Source organism: Grus americana, chromosome 3, assembly GCF_028858705.1.
Source record: "Grus americana isolate bGruAme1 chromosome 3, bGruAme1.mat, whole genome shotgun sequence".
In the NCBI taxonomy this organism is placed as follows: Eukaryota; Metazoa; Chordata; class Aves; order Gruiformes; family Gruidae; genus Grus; species Grus americana.
In genome coordinates this window covers 124,623,602-124,642,826 of record NC_072854.1, presented here as the reverse complement: position 1 = coordinate 124,642,826, position 19,225 = coordinate 124,623,602, and the positions used below count along the sequence as shown (strand labels likewise).

Here is a 19,225-nt window from a genome sequence, read left to right as displayed (position 1 = left end):
AAGGTGAGGTTAAGATACAAAACCCAACCTCAGCCTCTCTCCCTGGCACAGGTCGCAGGCCAGAGCTGCTGGCAGTCCGCAGCCTGCCTCTGAGCGTGCAGCCCTCGCTTCGGACAGGAAATGTAAGGACCAGGAGCCACCAGCGTTGTTCTTTTCTCAAGGTGATGCTGGGGTGGTGAGCGAAGGAGCTCCTACGTGGTCCTGTCAGATCTGCTGAGGGGTCTGCGTACCAGCCTCAGGGCCAGGCGCAGTGGAGTTATTTTGTACAAGCCTGTGCCCAAGCCTGCCCGAAACAACAGAGATTAGACCTGTCTTAGAATTATTGCATGTTCAGTATCGGTCTTCTGTTACTATAACAAATGGTGAAGATTATTGCAGTACACACATTCGTGTTTTCCTGATAAAATCTGGTTTGATCACAGTATTCTGGTCCTAGCAGCTGATCTGCCATTCTCTTAGGCATCTTTCTCAATTGAAAAACTTTCAAGCACAGCTGCAATTTGTGCAACTGTAAATATTACTGGCTATTTAACTCCATATCCTCACATCTAGGAGAAAAACATAGAGTGGTATCTTGCATCCTGCAAACCTACAGTAATGGGAATGTTGTCCTGTGAAAGGAAGCTCTGTTTTCTCTGTGCACGGTTAACCTAGGCTGTGATCCGCGGTATTCTGGGAAGCTGTGGATATTGGATATCAGCAAAAGTGGTGTGCCTGGAGCAACGCTCAGCTGATCTCTGAGTCAGTGTGTTTAGCAATGCTTCGTGTATGGTGCACACTGGCTGCCTTTGTTGCTATAGTGAAAAAATAATAATTTTAAGCTGGAAAAATTACTTTCAGCATGGAAATCAAAAAAGACTTAAACCTGCAGGAGACAGAGCTTTTGGAGTTAAGGATTCAAACTCATCCTTAATTTGCCTTGCTCGAGGTATTATAGGGATCCACAGACATTGATAATGCATAGAGCAAGCTGCCTGCCAGTGAGGCTCAGCAGGGAGAATTTCAGCGCCTCTGAAGGCTACTGCATACACACCAAGCAGTCCTAGCGCTCCTTTCAGCTTCCTTTTTGTGTCTAATTTCTGTTTTCTTTGAGAGCACCCCCTTCGCTGTTTATCTGATTGGGGTCAGAGGCCTTTGCTATCCAGGGGCTGGCAGGAGCTGTTGTTGCACACTGAAAGCCGTTTTACCTGTGGTTGGCTGGCAGCAGCGTGCGCCAAACATATTTGCCATTCAGTTTGAAATGGATTCAAGGTCAGTTTGTTGAAAATGTGGTTTGACCGGTATGGAAGGGAGCATATAGTCTTCAAGCTGTTTTTAGAAAACAGGCAGCCACACAGGTAACCTTGCCGTGGCAGCAGTTAGTGCTGCGGTCATGCGAAGGGACTGGGGCTGTGATAACGGTTTCTGGCATGTGGGAGAAGCAAAGGGGTCATGGGGCCCATGTTTCTCTCAGCCAGCCCTGCAGCCGTGCATTTTCCAGGGCAGTTATTAAGACAAATTCTCCATTATTCTGGCACAGCCCTATTTAGTTCACTCAGCGGAGCTGGGCGTGCAACAGAGGGAGGATGGTGTGTGCAATCCCCCTCCCGCTGTCCTGCACTGGGCATTCAGCGACTGACACTCCTGGCTCTGGGCTTTCAGAAAGTTAGCTACATTTTTGTTAGGGTTTTTTCTCATCCAATTAGTAGAGGAAGAAATTACTCTCCTCAAGCGGGGAAGGGGCTAGATGTCTGCTTGTGATCCTGTCCAGCCCTAGTTTATGCGAATTTCAGCATACAAACTCCAGTTTATTTACTAAACTCCTAAACAAAGTCAGTCCCTGATTTATCACAGTCACAGAGCTGGGATAGCTAGTAGTATTGTCATGGGGGTTTCCGCATAAAGGAAATTTCCTTCCCAGTGTTGCTTCAAGATAAGTTGGATTCTCTATTATCAATACTGCTGTTAGAGTGGCTTCCGTTTTCCTGCTGTGCATGTTTTGCATGTTGCGCATTTCTCTTTACCCTTGGGAAATAAATGTTTTCACAAGCTGTAGGACACTCGGAGCTCCACCCATATCCTCCAGTTTTAATTAATCTTCAAAATCTAAAATTGTGTTTTTGAAAGTATGAAGGACATTTGTCAAAACGATCACGAGATTCACAAATAGCGCTTCAGGGCCCATCACTGACGTTAACTCCCTGGTATCATCGCTCATGGATGCACCTGGCCCTTAGCATGTAGGTTTTTGCACAGGACTGCATGGTAAAAGAGTCGCAGTTGTGTGCTTAGCTGAATTGTCAGAGCTGCAAGGACCACTTTTCTGTATATGTATTTCTTTCTCTGAGGCATATAACCAAAGTTCATTGGTTTCAATTCTGTGCATGTTTTAACCTGAAACTCCAGAGCAGAAAAATACAGTTTATCAGTTTGAAAGGGTTGGTAAAAGCGTTGCAAAAACCTGCAGTCATTGTGAAACACCATGTAGAAATAATCAGGAGAGGTTTTAACATGACCAACCCCAGTCTCACAACTTTCAAAATGGGCTTGTTTTGCTTTCCCACGTTGTGGGAGCACAAGAGGAGTTAAGCGATGCGGGGGTAAGAATGGCTGTACCTTCTCCCTTCTGGTGTTTCTATGGCTAATAGTGTCAGCGGCGAATTAGAGAGCTGCACTCTGCCTGTGCCAAGCGCATGATAAAGAGTGGCCTTCCTGGGTGACTGGCCCATTAGGGGCCTGAAAGAGCTGCTGTGTCTCTCCAGGGGCATTTTTCTGAGATAAGTTGTCGGTTGTCCCCAAAAGCTGGCAGCAAGCAGGTGGGGGCCTGGCTCTAGCAGGGTGCCACAGGGTTTTCCCACGGGGCTGGAGGCTGCACCCTGGCAGGCAGGGATCTCACTGGTTTTGTCTGTTCTTGCTGTGAATCAGAGGAAAGGAGGAGAGACGAGAAGAAAATGAAAAGCTGTTAAAGTCTGCAGCAGTGAATTTGCTCAGACACACGTTGAAGAGCCAACAGTAGGCTCAGCATGCAGTGATAGCGCTGAAACCATCGCAGCTGTGGTCTCAGTAGAGATTTTCATACTATTTTTATCTAGCGGGGCAAGCAGGGAGGAGGACAGCGCTGCAGAGGATGGGTGGGGATCAGGTGAGAGGAGTGAAGACGAGAGCGGGCGCAGGGTGGGTACAGAGGTGAGGAGCCCAAAAAACCAGCCTCTTGCTGTAAACAGGAAATCAAGGACCACAGAGAGAGGAAATGGGAAGGCAGAGGGGGAGAGGCAGCAACTGCGTTTGAACTAGACTAAAGAAAGCATGTGTAACGGCACCAAGCATCAGCTACCAAAGCACGGAGGGCCTCTGGCTAGACGGGGGGAGCCTGTAGGTGTTCTCAGCCTCTCCCTTGCTGGTAATTTAGTGCGCTTAAGGATGCTGAGGCAACACAGAAGAGTCATCGTCACTGGAACTTTCTCAGGCTTTTTCCCCTGAATCCCCACTGCCTGAAGAACACACTTTCACATCCTTTTTTAGGCCCAGCAATGGTGCTGGGATGGGGAAGCTCTTTTGGGAGAGTGACCCCTGGGCCACATTGGTGCCGTCCGCAGGAGGGACCCCTCTTCCCCCTCCTGGAAGGGCTGCCTGGAGCTGGCTGATCTGTTGGCTTCCTTTGACGTGCTCTCAACAGCAGAAGATCCTAAGCTGGTGTCAGTTAATACAACGGCACCAAAGTTTTCACAACCTGACGTGACATGTCAGTGTATTTCCCACATCGTGTCTTTAATCTCTTCAAAATTAGACCGTGATCCTTCATCTTCTTTTACTAAAACCACATGGATGTTCTTTTCCTACCCATTACTTTTATCATGAACAATTAGGAGGATGGTTGATGACCATAACTTTTGACCAAAGATTTTTTTTAATTGATGGCTTCATGATGAAATTTGATAGCTTTTCTTTGTTTTACACAGTATTTTCTATATCCAACTCTATTTTTAGGATCATGTACATCCATATTTCTCTTTGTAATGAATGTAACCACAGGGATCTCTGAATGTTGTGCTTCTGTATAGAGACTACAGTGATTAAATAAACTTGCTGAGCTGTTTTGGGGCTTGTTCAAGCTGGTGAAGGGAGATGTGGTAATTTCTGTTGAAATTTTCTTTAAAAAGCACCAACTATTGCAAGGTTTTTATTCTGTGACTCATTTCAAGAAAATACTCCAACTAAAAGCATGGATTACTAGAGAAGCAGATATGCAGATACAGCATTCCCAGGAACTTGCTATAAATAGTTCATAAAATATATATTTAAGATTAGTAGACTATATTTAAATCATTACTTGGATAGATAACTATTTTCACCAGTTGAATGTGTTGGGCTTTTTCTTCTTTAGTCCAAGATGGAACAAGCTATGTCGTTACACCACTGGCACGAGTTGCAACACAGGAGATGCTGCAGCTTTTGCCTGCAAAGATAATATTTATTTTTCTAGTATTGCCTTGCTGCAACCAGGTTTGGGCTTTCTAACCAGCTGACCATTCTCCTGTTCGCACCGGGCTTATTAACCCTGGGCAGTGGAGCCCGGTACTACTGACGCTGTGATGTTCTGGCAGTAAAGGGCATGTGCATCACGTGGCATTGGTGGTACGTGGCGGGGGGCAGAGGTTTGGGCAGCTACGGGCACGCGGTGCCACCCAGGAGAAACTGCTGTTGGCTCTTCTTGGTTCACTGGAAAGCAAGCCGCAGTTATTGCTAATTTCCTGTTCGCTTCCTATATCTTAGCAATCTGTTTCATACAGAGTTGGGGACAAATGAGCAACACAAACTGTTAATTCATTGAAAGCATATTGCTGTTTTATCACAAACCCCACCTTTTACATCTTTCCAAGCCCCATTTTCTGAATTTCACACCTTACAGGTAGGTAAAAGCTGTTACAAATGGGACAGTTTCAGTGCATTAGCTTTGGTCACGTCCTGCCACTTGGTCGGGTAGCAAGAATAAATTCAGAAATACATGGGAGGAACTGAAATCTTAGGGTGGGGTTTATGTAATTGGACAAACGGCCACTGAAGTGCTGGTCTGCTCTCCCACTCCCTCTCAGATTCTTCCTCCTTACCACCATTCTACTATATGATTTCTTTTCTTATTGTCGTCTTTTTTTTTTTTTTTTTTCTTGTTTCCCAACTTTCTATCCTTTTCAGCCCTGGCGGCTTTTTCATTTCTTGTCACCACGGTCAGGCTTTTGCTGGTGTCCCCAAGGTCCTGCGGGTGTGGAGGCTGGTATGTAGCTGGTTCTGAAGGTGCTGGGATCGTGCCCCACCACGCTGCGCTGCCAGGAAGGGGGCACATCCTGCCTTTTGAGGGACAGCATCCACTGAAACCCTGGCTAGTCAGATACAAACTGTGTTGATCTGCACAGTTGTTAACATTTTCTGTGTTTCAAACAATGTACTCAGAGTTTTTCAGAGCAGCACACGTTACATTTTGGTTTAGGATTTACCAGTCTTCATGTCCTGCTTCTGACATGCCAACAACTTTAAAGAGACTGATGGGAGGCTTAGATGCTGAGCTGCTTGGAAAAGCAGACCGCTTTCATTCGTATGTCTAATTATGGACTTTGGACCCAAGTTTGAGCACCTGTGTTTTGACAAATTTGGTCTGTAGTAGTTCCCAGCTCAGTGAAATGACTTCTTGCTAACAAGGGCGGGCTTCATCCAAAGCCCTTGGCAAAAGAATTCAACCATAAAGATGTCTAACATTTTCTGTCTGAGTTTTCTCAGCTCAGCAGATAGCTGTTTAGGAGTTTCTGAATTAACGTGGACTGTAGCGAGTCTGTGCATTAAGAGAGCTCTCCTAGCCAATGTTTTCATGTATAAACAGTTGTGAAAGACTCTGGGAAGGGAAGGTGGAAAGAACCTATTTTTCTATCGCTTTAAATAAATGCAAGTCTCCTTCAAACATGCAGTTATGGAAAAGTTCATCTTGACATTGTGTAAATACAGTTACAAATGTTGAATCTGCAAATAAATATCGAAATGAGAAGGGAAAAAAAAGTAAATGGGAAGCTTTGGTCTCTGCTCTCCTTCATACCTATCTTAAACCAAAGTGACGTCTGGTATTTCAGAGGATCTGTTGTGGATTTGTTTGTGTATTCGAGAGCAGAAGTTGACCTCTTCTTCCAGTGGTGGAAGATACTCTTGATCAAATTAGTTAGATGAGTCCAAAGTGGATTTTACACTGTAGCTCTACAACAGACCTCTTCCCACCTTGAGAAAGCTGCTTATCTGAGCAGTCAGTCAGTCTGCGATCTATGCTTCAGATTTATCCCATAGATAGTAACTCAGTAAAGTTCTCACTGACATTAGGAAATGTCATCAAATAGGAAGAAAGGTGACTTTTCAGTGAAAAGTCCCAGTTTCTTCAATGATTCTGCTAAGCAAACAAACCGTATGTTCCATTTAATATATTAGATGCATTTGAACATCACCTTATCATGTTAGGTATGTGAATGGTGATTTACTTAGAGTAACGTTGTGTTGTTTTCCTAACAGATGAACGTGAGGCAGTTCAGAAGAAGACTTTCACAAAGTGGGTTAATTCCCACTTGGCACGCGTGTCATGCAGAATTACAGACTTGTACACTGACCTTCGCGATGGAAGGATGCTCATCAAACTTCTGGAGGTTCTTTCAGGAGAGAGACTTGTAAGTCTTTATTAATATTCTCTGTGGCTTTTTTGGTTTAGGTTTGGGTGGGTTTTTTTGGTGAATCCGTGGCTCAGCAGAAGTACGGTGAAACTGAGTACTGAAGATTCAGCACTGCAAATGTCTTTTTAAGTATTAAAGAAAAAAAAAGGAGTCTACTGCTTCGGCTGGATCCTGACACCATTAAAATACCTTCCTATTGGTTTCAGTAGGAATCAAAGGAAGTCTCCTTCAAAGGTTCCTTGCTGGTGAGATGCTGAGTGCTTCCAGCAGTATACTGCCTGCTCCTGAGCCTGACAGACGCAGAGCAGTAAATGTTCTCCAGCCCCTTAGACCGTCTCAGTAACGGTGAATTAGATGTGCTGAGGAATGTTCCCAGGCACTGTGGCCAGCTGGCCCATTTCTGTGCTAGTAAACACAGCCATGGGATGCAGGTGGCTGCATGCAGGCTGCCCCAAGGCCTTGGAACATCCCTTCTCCCTTCCCTGGAGCACACTGGGGGGTCATGGGGACAGCTGGTTGGAGAGGGCCAAGTCCACGCTGGGAAGCATTACACCAGTTTTAGCCGTGGTGTTAATTTTACCCTGCTGCTCAGGAATGCTCCTGAGCCTACTTAATTTTACTAGGATAGATAAGGCTTGGGGTTTTTTTGGTTAGAGGAATATCTAAAATGAATTTAAATAAATGGGGCAAATTCTTTCTTTGGGTATACTGAGAGCCCCCTTGGTAGCAGTGCAGGGGAGTGGTGAGTAAGAAAATCCCTATAGTGGAAAATGCGACTGCATGTCAGGAAAACTGGGTGTCAGGAAACGTCTGGGTATCAGTTTTTGATTCAGTTCCTTAAATGATGGCTATACTCTTAACTACCTGATTTAAAGCAATCTTTTCAAAGAAATACGGGTCTTTAGCTAAGACCTAAGGCTACATGAGGATGCGACTGTGTAATTGCTTGTCATCAAGCACTCCTATTAATGGATGCTCCATGGCTTAAGACTCTGGTTAATGAATTGAACATATGGCCCACAGTGTAGTGTCTGTACAGTAAGGCAGGAGAGGGAGATTTCTAAATGCATCCGTGAGGGTAAGGAAACTCTGATGTGCACAGAAGTACCCTGCATGGATAGAGGTAACCAATCGCAATGTTTGTCAACTACAGTTTGCTCAAAACATGTTTCTCTCTATGCCAAATCATTTACTTCAGTGAGGTATTGGGTTTGACGTGTTCACTGCAGGTAGCAGATGTTATTCATACAGGAATAACTGAGACCAACATGCCCCATTATTTGAGGATTCAGACAGCAACCATGACACCTCTGTTTAAATTTTCATATCTGCCTGCCAAGATTTGACTGTAGTGTCAAACAGCAGCGGTGAAGCTCAGACCAGTCGTGTGACTCTTGGTGTGTGATTCATTTTCATTTTTCACTCCAGGTTTTGAAAAATGCAAACAGAGCTTACGTAGCAGTTTGGGTGGGGAGGGTGCAGGAGCCATGCCGTGAGAATGCTGGATCTGCACTTGCATCATCGTTTGCGTATCGTATTGGCAGCTGTTTGCATGACCACAAATTCTTTTTGTAGCTTCGTTATCTCACGATGGAGGACAGCAGTCTCTGTTTGAACAGTACATTCCACCACACCTTTCTCTGCAAACAAGAATACAGATAACGCAATGCACTAAACCTTGAGACAATTACACACACCAAAAAATATTCCAGGAGGATTGGCACGTAGCATCCACTTGCTGATGTTCTCCAGCCTTTTGGAATTTATTTTAGCTGGTATTGGTTAGGTTCCGACATCTCCATGACTCCTAAGCAGAAATCTAAAGGCAGTATCTTATGCAGAAAGCTTAAAATCAAGACAAGAAACATCAAATGGTAAGAAAACAATAAACAAATGCAGAAACTAGCCTAGATAATTATTTTAATATGGTGTGTTTACTGATGCAGTAGAACAAACAGGAATGGGTTTGTCACTTTTGAAACTGGGATTGAGATTCTGGAGCTGGAGCCATATGCCCGTGGAGCAGAGTCCAGGGTTTCAGATACTACTCAGAGAAGCAGGACTGCTCTTTGCCCTCTGTAAGACCTCCAGCCTCATTTGCGTGAACCCTGCATTTTTCAAAAGCTGTTGTGATGTTTTGATGATGAAAACCCAGAGTCCTTGAAGGCATGTTGGAGAAATTCAAAATAAGAGCGTGCAATAAGGGCAACATCTGCATCTCCCTGTCTTTGCTCAGCTCGGTTCCTAATCCTAGCATTCAGTCCAGACCTTACTACATAAGGTCCTCTGTACAGCACAGTGTTTGGAAAGAAATTGATAGCATGCAAGAGCCTCACTGAGCAAAGCAGAAAAGAATCCAGCCAGTATGAAAAGGCAGTTGTAATTTTGTTTGCACACACTGTTAACCAGCTTCTCCCAAACAGAAAAATAAAGCTGAGAATTGTTTTCTGCATAAAATGAAGCATTTAGCTCAGTTTCTTCCATAACTATATAAAGGATTAGTAAATTCCTTACAATTCCGGGATGCTCAAAGGTCAAACTATTGAAGCAGATTCTCTGTAGTAAGTTCTGTCATGTTTTCTTTTGGAAAAGGGAAGATTTTTATGTAAAACATTTTCCTGGCAATGTGCGTGTGAAGACTCTGAGTTTAGGTAAATACAATAAACGATGGACTCAGCGTGCTTTCTTTCTCTCTGGTAATTTCTGGATCTGTTTTAGCCCAGTGAAGGTGAAAGTTGTGTCTCTGTCTCCCCTTGAGGCTGTGCAGGAGAGTGTGACCAGCGCAGCCACACCTCGTACAAACCGGACCCGGACGCCTCTTCCTCTTTTTGTTGCAGAACGGTGGGTTAAGCCGTATGGCCTGCTTGTGCGGAGGCACAGAAAAATTGAACCTTCTGTCTTGTCAGGGTGCCCGACGCTTCTTTTTTGGCCAGGCGGTGCTGTCGTTCTCGCCTATGCAGAAATTTGAAGTGCCTTCTCAGGCCATTAATAAGTCACAGTTTGAACTGCCCTAGGTGACGCTGCTAATAAACTGTTAGAGTGCCAGCAGGGAATTTCTGAGCTAGAAAGTGCACCTAGTGCTGGAGCACTAGAAAAATATGTCAGTGCGCTCCTCCTCAAAAGGGAGCAGGGTCCTCTTCAGGTTCACTGTGTGCGCTCTGCTGCTTCACGTACAGTCGTTGTGGTTGTGGGAGAAAAATTCCTGCGAATAACGTGAAGGTTACATTTCCCAGATGGTTAATTGGAGAGTATGTCATCCTACAGAGCGTGGGTGGGAGCAGGCAGTCTCAGGAACTAAATAAAACATCTATCGCAAATGCTATTAGCTCTGTCACCTTGGTGCTGGAGCTTCTGAGGGCAGAAAAAGCGCTTTTAACCCCGTTTTCTGCTAAATAACTTGAGGCATTAGAGGCAGTGCAGTTACTGCTTAGGTAAGTGAGAAGAGCTGCATTAAGGTGAGGGGGACAGAGGCAGGTCTGCCACTGCTGCTTAGAAATGGCTGCTGCCGCAGCCGTGCCTGTGGTTTGGGAACACCAGCACACAGGCGAGCACACTGTGTAAAGCTGATCTCAGGCTCTCAGGTCTGGCAGTGGGCTGGAGCTGGGCAGCTGCTGGGCGCAGCCTCGCCTCCGCCTTCCCCCGCAGCTGGGTGCTCCCTCTCCTGCCCTGGGAACAGCCTTCCTACCCGTATTTTGCAAGATGAAATTAAACCCACGGTCCAGCTTACCACACTCCTGGGATGGTACCAGCAAAAGGATGGATCCTGGATTGTCCCTGCTGATAGCAATGGATCTCTGGTTGTTTCAGCCAACCGCATAACCTCACTCTTGCTCCAGCTCATGCGGTGGCTCTTCACCCTACACGGGCAGCATTTGGGGTGCACGGTATGTGCATGGGGCATACATGCAATTTGGGCCTCTTTGGAGGGACTTCTATACCCAAAAGCAGTGGCAGGTTCCTGGCAATTTTTGCTTTTGCTGGGAATTGTGAGTTGACTTTCTCTGCATCGTTACCCGGCCTCTGGAGGAGAACTGCGCTAACTGAAAGCTGAAGTGAAACTAATGACCTCGGGGGGTTACATACCCTGAAGGGCATCTTTCTAGCAAGCGTTTCATCGTTATGACATGCTGTTGTACAGGCTGCTGCTTCTAGAGACCGTAATATGGCTCCAGCTGAAACTCTCTTTCCCTTGAATGCAGTCTGAGGCGAGGATTTTGCCTGAGCTATTTCCATGGCCAGTTAATTACGTTCACTGCAGAAAACAAGGAAATTATGTCAATTAGTAGTTTGGCTGAGTACCTTTGGTGACATCTCAGTGAGCACTGAACAGGCTATTCAGCTGGAATCCTTATCTGCAAAAACAAAGTTGCTTTAATTTTATTCAGTTTTGCAACAGACTGCACATACTGTTAATATATTCATAGCTTTTGTCATTTGCACTGAGCCTTCATAAAATTGTGTTACATGGGTGTGGCTCATTTTTTCCCCTCCTTTTTTTTTTTCCTATGACGAAATTGTTTTGCATAAATCTCTTTTGTTATTTTCATGCTATTTATTCTACTTCAGCTGACCAAAAAAAGAAAGTAATGCTATTTCTTTCTTGAGGAATTTTCTTGAGTAGCTTACGGTCCAAACCTGAGCTGCCTTTTTGCAGAGTGTGTATCTATGTTTACAGAAACTCTCTGGAGCATTCATTACTGATTCCCGCTATTGCCTGTGTATGCCAGTTATCAGTTTGTTTCGTATCTTTGTCTTTGCAGAATCTTCTGAAGTGTGGAAGAAGTTGTAAGGGAGAATAAAAGCTTCTTGGGAAAATGTAACAGGTCTAGCATGAACTTAACAAAATAAGTTATCTTCCAGCTAGTGAATCAATATACTAGACAGAAAAAATGAAGGAAGTAAGCAGGCAAAATACTTTGAAAGGCAAACGAAATTGGCACCCAGTGTGTGTGGCTCAGGCCTAGGATGTTGGCATTTCCACCATGATGTGCTGTAGATGCAAGGAGTAGTTTTGTCCATGGAATTTGAAGAACAAATGCATGGAGTATTGCTGGCTGGGAGTGGACAACATGGTGACTCATCTGCCTGGACTGGAGAGTTGACAAGCACTTTCTCCCCCCCCGCTCCCCCCCCTTCCATCTACAGTAATCCATGTTTCTCTTTTCCCTTTTACCTTCTAGCCTAAACCAACTAAGGGAAGGATGCGCATCCATTGCCTGGAAAATGTTGATAAAGCCCTCCAGTTCCTGAAAGAGCAAAGAGTGCACCTAGAAAACATGGGATCCCATGATATTGTGGATGGGAATCACAGGTTGACCCTTGGCCTTATTTGGACTATTATCCTGAGATTCCAGGTAAAGATGTATACATACATACATACATACACACACACATGTTTGAGTTTTCCGTACCTGTTTGTAAAATAAATATGACACTCCAGGCTATACGCTCTTGCCGACCTGGGAGCAAATGCTGCCCTTGGCGGCTCTTCACCGCCATGGTGGTTATCGTTAACCTGGCTGACTTGGCACTGAAGCAGATGAAGGGTGGCCACAGGAATTGTTTTAGTGTCCCAGCTAAAGGCTGAGATTTCTTGTTTGCCAGCAAGTTGCACATTGGTCTTTGCCCTCAGTTAAAAAAGACTGGAAAGTCCTTTTACAGAGAGGATAATAAATTTATATAATAAATTTATATAATAAACATATAATTTATAATAAACAACATTGTAATAAATATTGAATAAATTTAACATTCTCTTAATTTTTGTGTTGCTTAGTGTTCTCCTAATATGAAAGTGTCTGCCTAACTTTCAGTGACAGTAATGGAACTTCACTGAAGCTACAATACTCTTTTAAAAAGCGGTGAACTATATCTATAAAATGAGATATATTTGTCCATATGAAGTAATAAGTGGTTTCCCCCTCCCCCCCTTTTTATTTTTCTCTCCTCTTTTTAAAAACTGAGTAACAGCCCTGAATCTGGAACATATAGTTGTGATGCTGCTAAGGGCAAACACTATTTCCTCCAAGGTTGAGGTCCCACAATGTGTTTGCTCCCATGAAACTCCTGGTTAGCTTTTGCCTGTGGATCCCCTCACGAGGACCCTACCTGCTGCACCCCCTTGGCTCCTGGATGTGCTCAGCATCCTGCCGGAGACACCTCGCAGGGTGAAACCATAATGCTGTATCGGGCAGGGTTTGCCTTGACAGTTGGAAATATGTTTTCGGGTGAGGCTTAAACTGTTTTGCCAATGGACTAAAGAAAGAGTAATCCTACAGTAAAACAAGGGCAGATGAAGCTTTCTTTTGAGATGAATGCTCTTAAATGAGGAAGAGCATTTACTTACTTCCACCCTGCCTGTCATTGTAGATTTCCTTTGTTACTTACATTGTGATATAATTTCTTTCATCTTTTCAAAAAAGGCAAAAAAATATATTTTCTCAGAGAAATATTTAAAACTTCTATGTTAATTTTAGATCCAAGATATCAGTGTTGAAACTGAAGACAACAAGGAGAAGAAATCTGCTAAAGATGCTTTGCTTTTGTGGTGCCAGATGAAGACAGCTGGGTGAGTGTGGATTAAGTGATTAGCTCTAAAGCTCTTACAGCATTTTGAGTTTTCATTGAAATAATTTTAAATGGGCAAACACATATCCCTCCTTAAGTGGATTCAACCAAGAGAAGTTAATTGATGTTTACAAGTCAGAAAATTCTGAATTAATTATATTAATGCTGTGTGATAAACATACCAATCTGATAATCCATGAATAGATAGTAATATGCTGACTCTTTTTCACCCTACTCTGAAGAAATAGTGATGCTTCGTATGTTTTCCACCAACTTTTCCTTCTTTTCATATATATGGAAATATTTCCAAAATGTCTTTCTCTGACAGTAACCTTCTTGCATAATTAAATACCCATTTGTAGAGATTCAGTATGTTTCCCCCATGAAACTCGGACGTTCCTGTGATGATTTGGGGCACTTCAGCATTATTCTAGTGGTACTTCATCTTCTCCTTCCAAACACTCTTATGAAGGTGGTTTGTGAGCAGCCTGAAATTTTTGGAGACTTGCAAAATACCCAGATCACCAAACAAATTAATTTTGCATCTGTGTACCCATGGGGCACAAAGGTGGCTATCATATGTGCTTTGTTTAAAAGTCAGACAGTGACTAGGGTCACTCTGTGAAGACACGCTGGGACAGCAGACAATTTCAAGGAAAATTTAATGTATTTAGGTTTTTTTAATGTATTAGGTTTTACTCCTCTCTCTTCCTCCAGCTGTTCCTGCTCTTGAACTTGATATATTGAGTACCTGAAAATAATTCTTTGCCAGCAGCTAAATCAGGAGCAGGCCTTAGACTTGCAGGGATTTGAAACCTCACAGGCTGCAGGTTGGGCAGCAAGTTACAAAAATCATAGCTTCAAGTGATTACTTCAAAGTTCATTTAGAGCCTTTCTCTGGACTGTGTATCAATTCTGCGGGGTGTACAAGAGTAAATGAGGGGCAATTGCGACTGATTAGAGAACAGTCGTCACGATAGAATGTGGGATGGTAATATGGTTGACAATAAATGTGTGACTCCTGCAACCAGCTTTTAGTGGAGCACGCAGAGCTGCAGCAGGGATGCTGTATTGATTGTGCTCTCTCTGGTTTTTGTTCAGTTACCCCAATGTCAACATTCACAACTTCACGACAAGCTGGAGGGACGGGATGGCTTTCAATGCACTAATACATAAGCACAGGTATGTGCGGGTAAATGTCTTGATGGATTTTGAAAGCTTAGACTGTTGCAGCGTGCACTTGGGTTGTGCTGTTACCTTGCAGCTTGATTTTAAAATCTGTGGAGAGGAGGAAGTTGAAGAATCGCTGAGAGTTTTACAGCAACTTGCCTCACTTTAGAGCTTTACAGCTCTTGCGGTCACTGTGAGCTCATCTGGGCAACAGCTGCTCACATCACAAGTCAAAACAGGTTGCATTTGGTTTCGAGACAACAAATTATGCATGTGATTGTTTTGGTTTGTGACTGACCAGGTTGGAAGAAAAGCTTTTGTACTTCATTGAGTAACTGATGATTGGGTCTGGTCACCTAGAATTTGAGGGTGGGAGGGGGACACGACACACAACAGCAGCCTGGAGGGGAAAGAAATCCCTGGCAAAATTGGGTGTTAGACTTTGACGTGGCTGTGGATGCTGCTCATCGGCATGCTCAGGTGAAGTTACTGGGACAGCTCGCGTGCTTACATGGGCATGAGGAGAGACTGCGTGACCACAACTTTGTTCCTTTGTTTTCCAGGTCACCTTTAGCCCTGGTAAACTATCCTCTGTTTTTTGCCATGGGTTAGGTTCTGCCATGGCATGTGCTAGGCATTACTTCATTCCTTCCGTACTGCCCTTGAAATGCACAGGGCTACTGGGCAAGCGAAACCTTGGCAGCATGAGGGACCAGGTTTTCTGAGGATTGCAGGTTTTAGTTCTTTTGCTCATCTGAGGGTGGCTGCACTGTGCTTTGGGAAATCTAAAGAATTTTCCATCCTGTCTAGGCCTGATCTGATTGATTTTGACAAGCTGAAGAAATCAAATGCACACTACAATCTGCAGAATGCTTTTAACCTTGCAGAGCAACACCTTGGTCTTACTAAGCTCCTGGACCCCGAGGGTAAGAATTCCTGCAGTTTCAGCACTTCACAGCTCGAAGTGGCCTCTTTCCTCCCACCCCTCCTTGTCACAGGGCAGAGCTTTGTGATAGCTTTTTGTGTTAAAGAGCAGCTGGGTGCTGCTGACTCACCTGGTGATACAGCCCAAGAGGGAAGGGGAGAATGCAAGATGTCTCCTGCAGAGGACTCAGCAGCAGTAGCGCAAGAGCCCTTAATCCTGTGTTTATTTTCCCCCATCTGACAAGATCACGGGACTCGCCATGTATACATAAAATCATTCCAGTTAGAGGCATCCTTCTGATCTGATCTGCTCTGAGAAACACTTTCTGTGAGCTGGAAGATGAATGATGTGGATTTCGGCAAATAGTTAGCGGCTTCTTTCACAGACTGTCAGTGAGTTTTAGCCTGTGCTTTCATGAGAGTGTGCTCGTGTGTATTGGAAGGCATGCTCACAATGCTAGGACAAAAAACTTCCTTGTCACAGGGCAAAGAGAGGCTATCTGTTTGGGTGAGTTTCTTCGCGCTTATTTTCCAATGCCTCAGAATTGCTGCAGGAAAGGAAATAATTTATTTTCCATCTGTATCTCTCAGAAGATTTGCCTGGGCAGACATACAATTAGGTTTGATTTTCTTTCTCCAAATACCGAAACAGTGTCAAAGTTCTCAATTAACAGTAGTTCTGTCAACTCACACAGACACTGGAGAAGTTATTCGGCCGTGCAGAAGCTGTGGCAAGGTCTGGAATGTGACTCAAAGGCCTGAGCCCACAGATGCGTGCTTTAACCATAGTCCACACCAAGACAAATAGATAAAGCAGCGCTTCTTAGTGACAGAGTTCGGTACTGTGCAACACCAAGTAATCCAGAACCAGTCCAAAGCTGCTGTATTTATTTCTGATTAGGAGCTGAACTGCCACTGAACCCATCTCTCTGACTCTTAAATGCATCCTTGTAGCATTATTAGCTTTGTTGTTTTAACCCGTGCACCTTCAGTATGCTAAGACAACTCTTGTTTGGTTTGCAGATATCAGTGTTGATCATCCTGATGAGAAGTCAATCATCACCTACGTGGTGACATATTACCACTACTTCTCCAAGATGAAAGCTTTAGCTGTTGAAGGAAAACGTATTGGAAAGGTTTGCAAGTTCAAATGATAAATTGTTATAAAGTAGTTGAAATCTTTCTGATTTTTTTTTCTCCCTCTTGGGTATTAGTTTTTTAAGAGTCCACTGTATGGTAGTTTATAGCTTTGCTTTTGAAAGTGTTTTGACTGTTAAATATTCCCATATGACTGTGAGGAGTAGTTAATTTCTAGCTGCCTCGTATTAGAAAACATTTGGCTCGTGTTTTATTTTTTCTTGTTAATTTTGCATCATTGCTGCTTTTCCTTTCTCGTTAACTGCTCCTCACCCACTGGGTCCTCTGTCTCTTCTGGAGCCCAGAAAAGTCCCTCATTTAAAAAATGTACAGTCATTCTCCGCCCTTTGGCGAAGTTGCCCCCATCTTTACAACTGCTGGACTGAACATGAATCCTTTTGTAAGTCTCACCTCTGCCCCTCTGTTGGCCTAGGATCATGGGAATTCACTGCTGAAAAATGCAAAGCCCTCATTCCTCAGGGATCCCAGCCCCTGTGGCGCTCAGGAGTAGAGTGGTCTGATTCATAAGTCAAGTCTCTCAACAGTTTCTTTTATGTAGCTTGTTGGGTTTAAATGACTGAAGAGCGCTGCCCTCGTTATTCATGTTATGTTGTGCTGCTTGTTGCAGGTGCTTGACAATGCCATTGAAACGGAGAAAATGATTGAAAAATATGAATCACTGGCTTCTGACCTTCTTGAGTGGATCGAGCAAACCATTATCATCCTCAACAATCGCAAATTTGCCAACTCGCTAGTTGGCGTGCAACAGCAGCTACAGGCATTCAACACTTACCGCACAGTAGAGAAACCACCCAAGTAATTTTAATCTTCGCTTAAAACAACAGTGGTCTTGTTTCGTTTAGTCAATCATTGATTTTTTTAAAAACAAACACATCCAAGTAATTTTAATCTTGGCTTAAGAATTTATTTTTCTGAACAAACCCAGATATCATATTTCTAATTGGCACTCATCGTTATTACTCAGAGCCTGTTTGCTTTATGCTATTCAATATTCACACAATAACAACAACAAAACCAATAATAATAAAAAGTGTGTCTTAGTGATCCTGTGCCTGCAGGACCTGAGAGTCCTGGAAGCTGTCCCTTCACTGAGATGCCTGCCTTATAATATGAGTGGTAATAGCATACCGTGTTAGTAAGTAATGTCACCAGGCATGCTTGCTAATACCAACACACTGCTATTAAAAGAATCTTACTGCTTATCCAAAATCAAGAGGAAGTTTGTCTGGCTTTGTAAAACATAGCTATGCTTACTAAAACTGATATAACCAAAACTGTGCAACTTATTTCTGGAAAGTTTCTTTTAGCATTATGATATCATAATATCATCTGTTTATTTTATTTTTGTCTAATATAAGTTCTAATGGATAATAATCACAATTCAAACCATTACAGAGTATCCAGACATCTTCTAAAATTGCAGTCTATTCCCTAGTGCCTGTGGGGTTTGTTTATTTCCCAGGCGTACAACTTGGGGAAAACAGTGGGAAGAGTTTATTGACTGCAGTGAGCTTTAAATAAAACTTCCATTTCTTGAGTTCATAGAGTAAACTAGGACAGTGCACGTAATAGAATAAAAAAATGCAGTCTTCTGCCTCTCAAGGGGGTTTAAATCTAAACGCACAGACAACTGACTTCAGTGAAGTTTCTTTGCTGTTTGACCCAGCTGGTTCCAGGGATGCGTGGGCTATTGCAATTGCTTCCAGCTTTCACACAAGATGGTGGTGTTTATCTGAATGCTCCATTCATAATGTCAATATTTTAAGGAAGTGCTTTATAATACTTTAGTAGCAATGAAAGCTTTATTGTAACTCAATTCTTTTGCAAAATTTTGTTTAGATTTACAGAAAAAGGAAACCTAGAGGTGCTGCTTTTTACCATCCAAAGCAAAATGAGAGCCAACAATCAGAAAGTGTACATGCCAAGGGAGGGCAAACTCATCTCTGACATTAACAAGGTAAACTGAGCCAGCTCCTCCTGCGTGACGCAGGATTTTGTTGTTTCTTTCAGTATCTGTCTTGGTGTAGTGGGGAGAAACACATGTGCTGTCCAGCCTTGATGTGAGGGACCATAAAGGATGGTGGGGTGGGGTGACCTTTTCTTATAGCTCAGACTCACTGATCTGAACTGCGTCTCTGGGTATCCTCAGCATCTGTAAGATCTTCTGCACTGGAAAAGTGCTCAGTCATTCTGGTTATGGATCTCGTAGCCCTGCCTTGCTCCTCCGGGGTCCTGTGGAGTTCATCCACAGAAAGTAGCAACAACATTTAGGTATTGTAGCCCTCCCCATTTGCCTCTCAGCCCCCCCTGCCGGCAGTGTGGGAGAGTGAAGGAAGCGCCATGACTGGTCTTGCGAGTTCCCTCTCAGGGTTTATGCAGCTATTTTTTATACTGGTGCAGCTGGCAGAACAGCAGCAGAGCTGACAAGCTCTCTCAGGGATAACAAACAACGTAAAACTGTGAGCTTTCCTCATTTGTGTTTGATCATGCTTGGCATTCCCAAAGCAGCTGTAGTGCGTGTCTGTGGCCTCGGTCTGCATCCTAGAGAGCAGTAAACTGCACAGCTCTCCTCTTTGCATTAAGCCCCTGTGCCTGTGAACGCCTAAAATACTTGGGTTTTGGGCAGTTTCACATCTGTTAGGATTTAGAAGAATCTAGGGTAGTTTGTGTTTAATTGTGGGTATTTTTCTTGTTTGTAAGAAGATCTGAAAGGTGATTAGCTGGCTTTC

General features: G+C 43.7%; 1 protein-coding gene across 7 annotated transcripts in view; it reads left to right on the top strand.

Annotated features, from left to right (window-relative positions):
• Positions 1 to 19,225, top strand: part of SPTBN1 (spectrin beta, non-erythrocytic 1) — a 138,852-nt gene that overhangs the window by 78,853 nt on the left and 40,774 nt on the right. For all 7 annotated transcript variants that reach the window (XM_054818937.1, XM_054818936.1, XM_054818941.1 and 4 more), the window contains 8 exons: positions 6,523 to 6,674; positions 11,858 to 12,031; positions 13,154 to 13,245; positions 14,346 to 14,426; positions 15,225 to 15,340; positions 16,362 to 16,474; positions 17,104 to 17,291; positions 18,336 to 18,453. In XM_054818937.1, the coding sequence (XP_054674912.1) occupies positions 6,523 to 6,674; positions 11,858 to 12,031; positions 13,154 to 13,245; positions 14,346 to 14,426; positions 15,225 to 15,340; positions 16,362 to 16,474; positions 17,104 to 17,291; positions 18,336 to 18,453 (1,034 nt within the window). The remainder of the gene's footprint in view (positions 1 to 6,522; positions 6,675 to 11,857; positions 12,032 to 13,153; positions 13,246 to 14,345; positions 14,427 to 15,224; positions 15,341 to 16,361; positions 16,475 to 17,103; positions 17,292 to 18,335; positions 18,454 to 19,225) is intronic.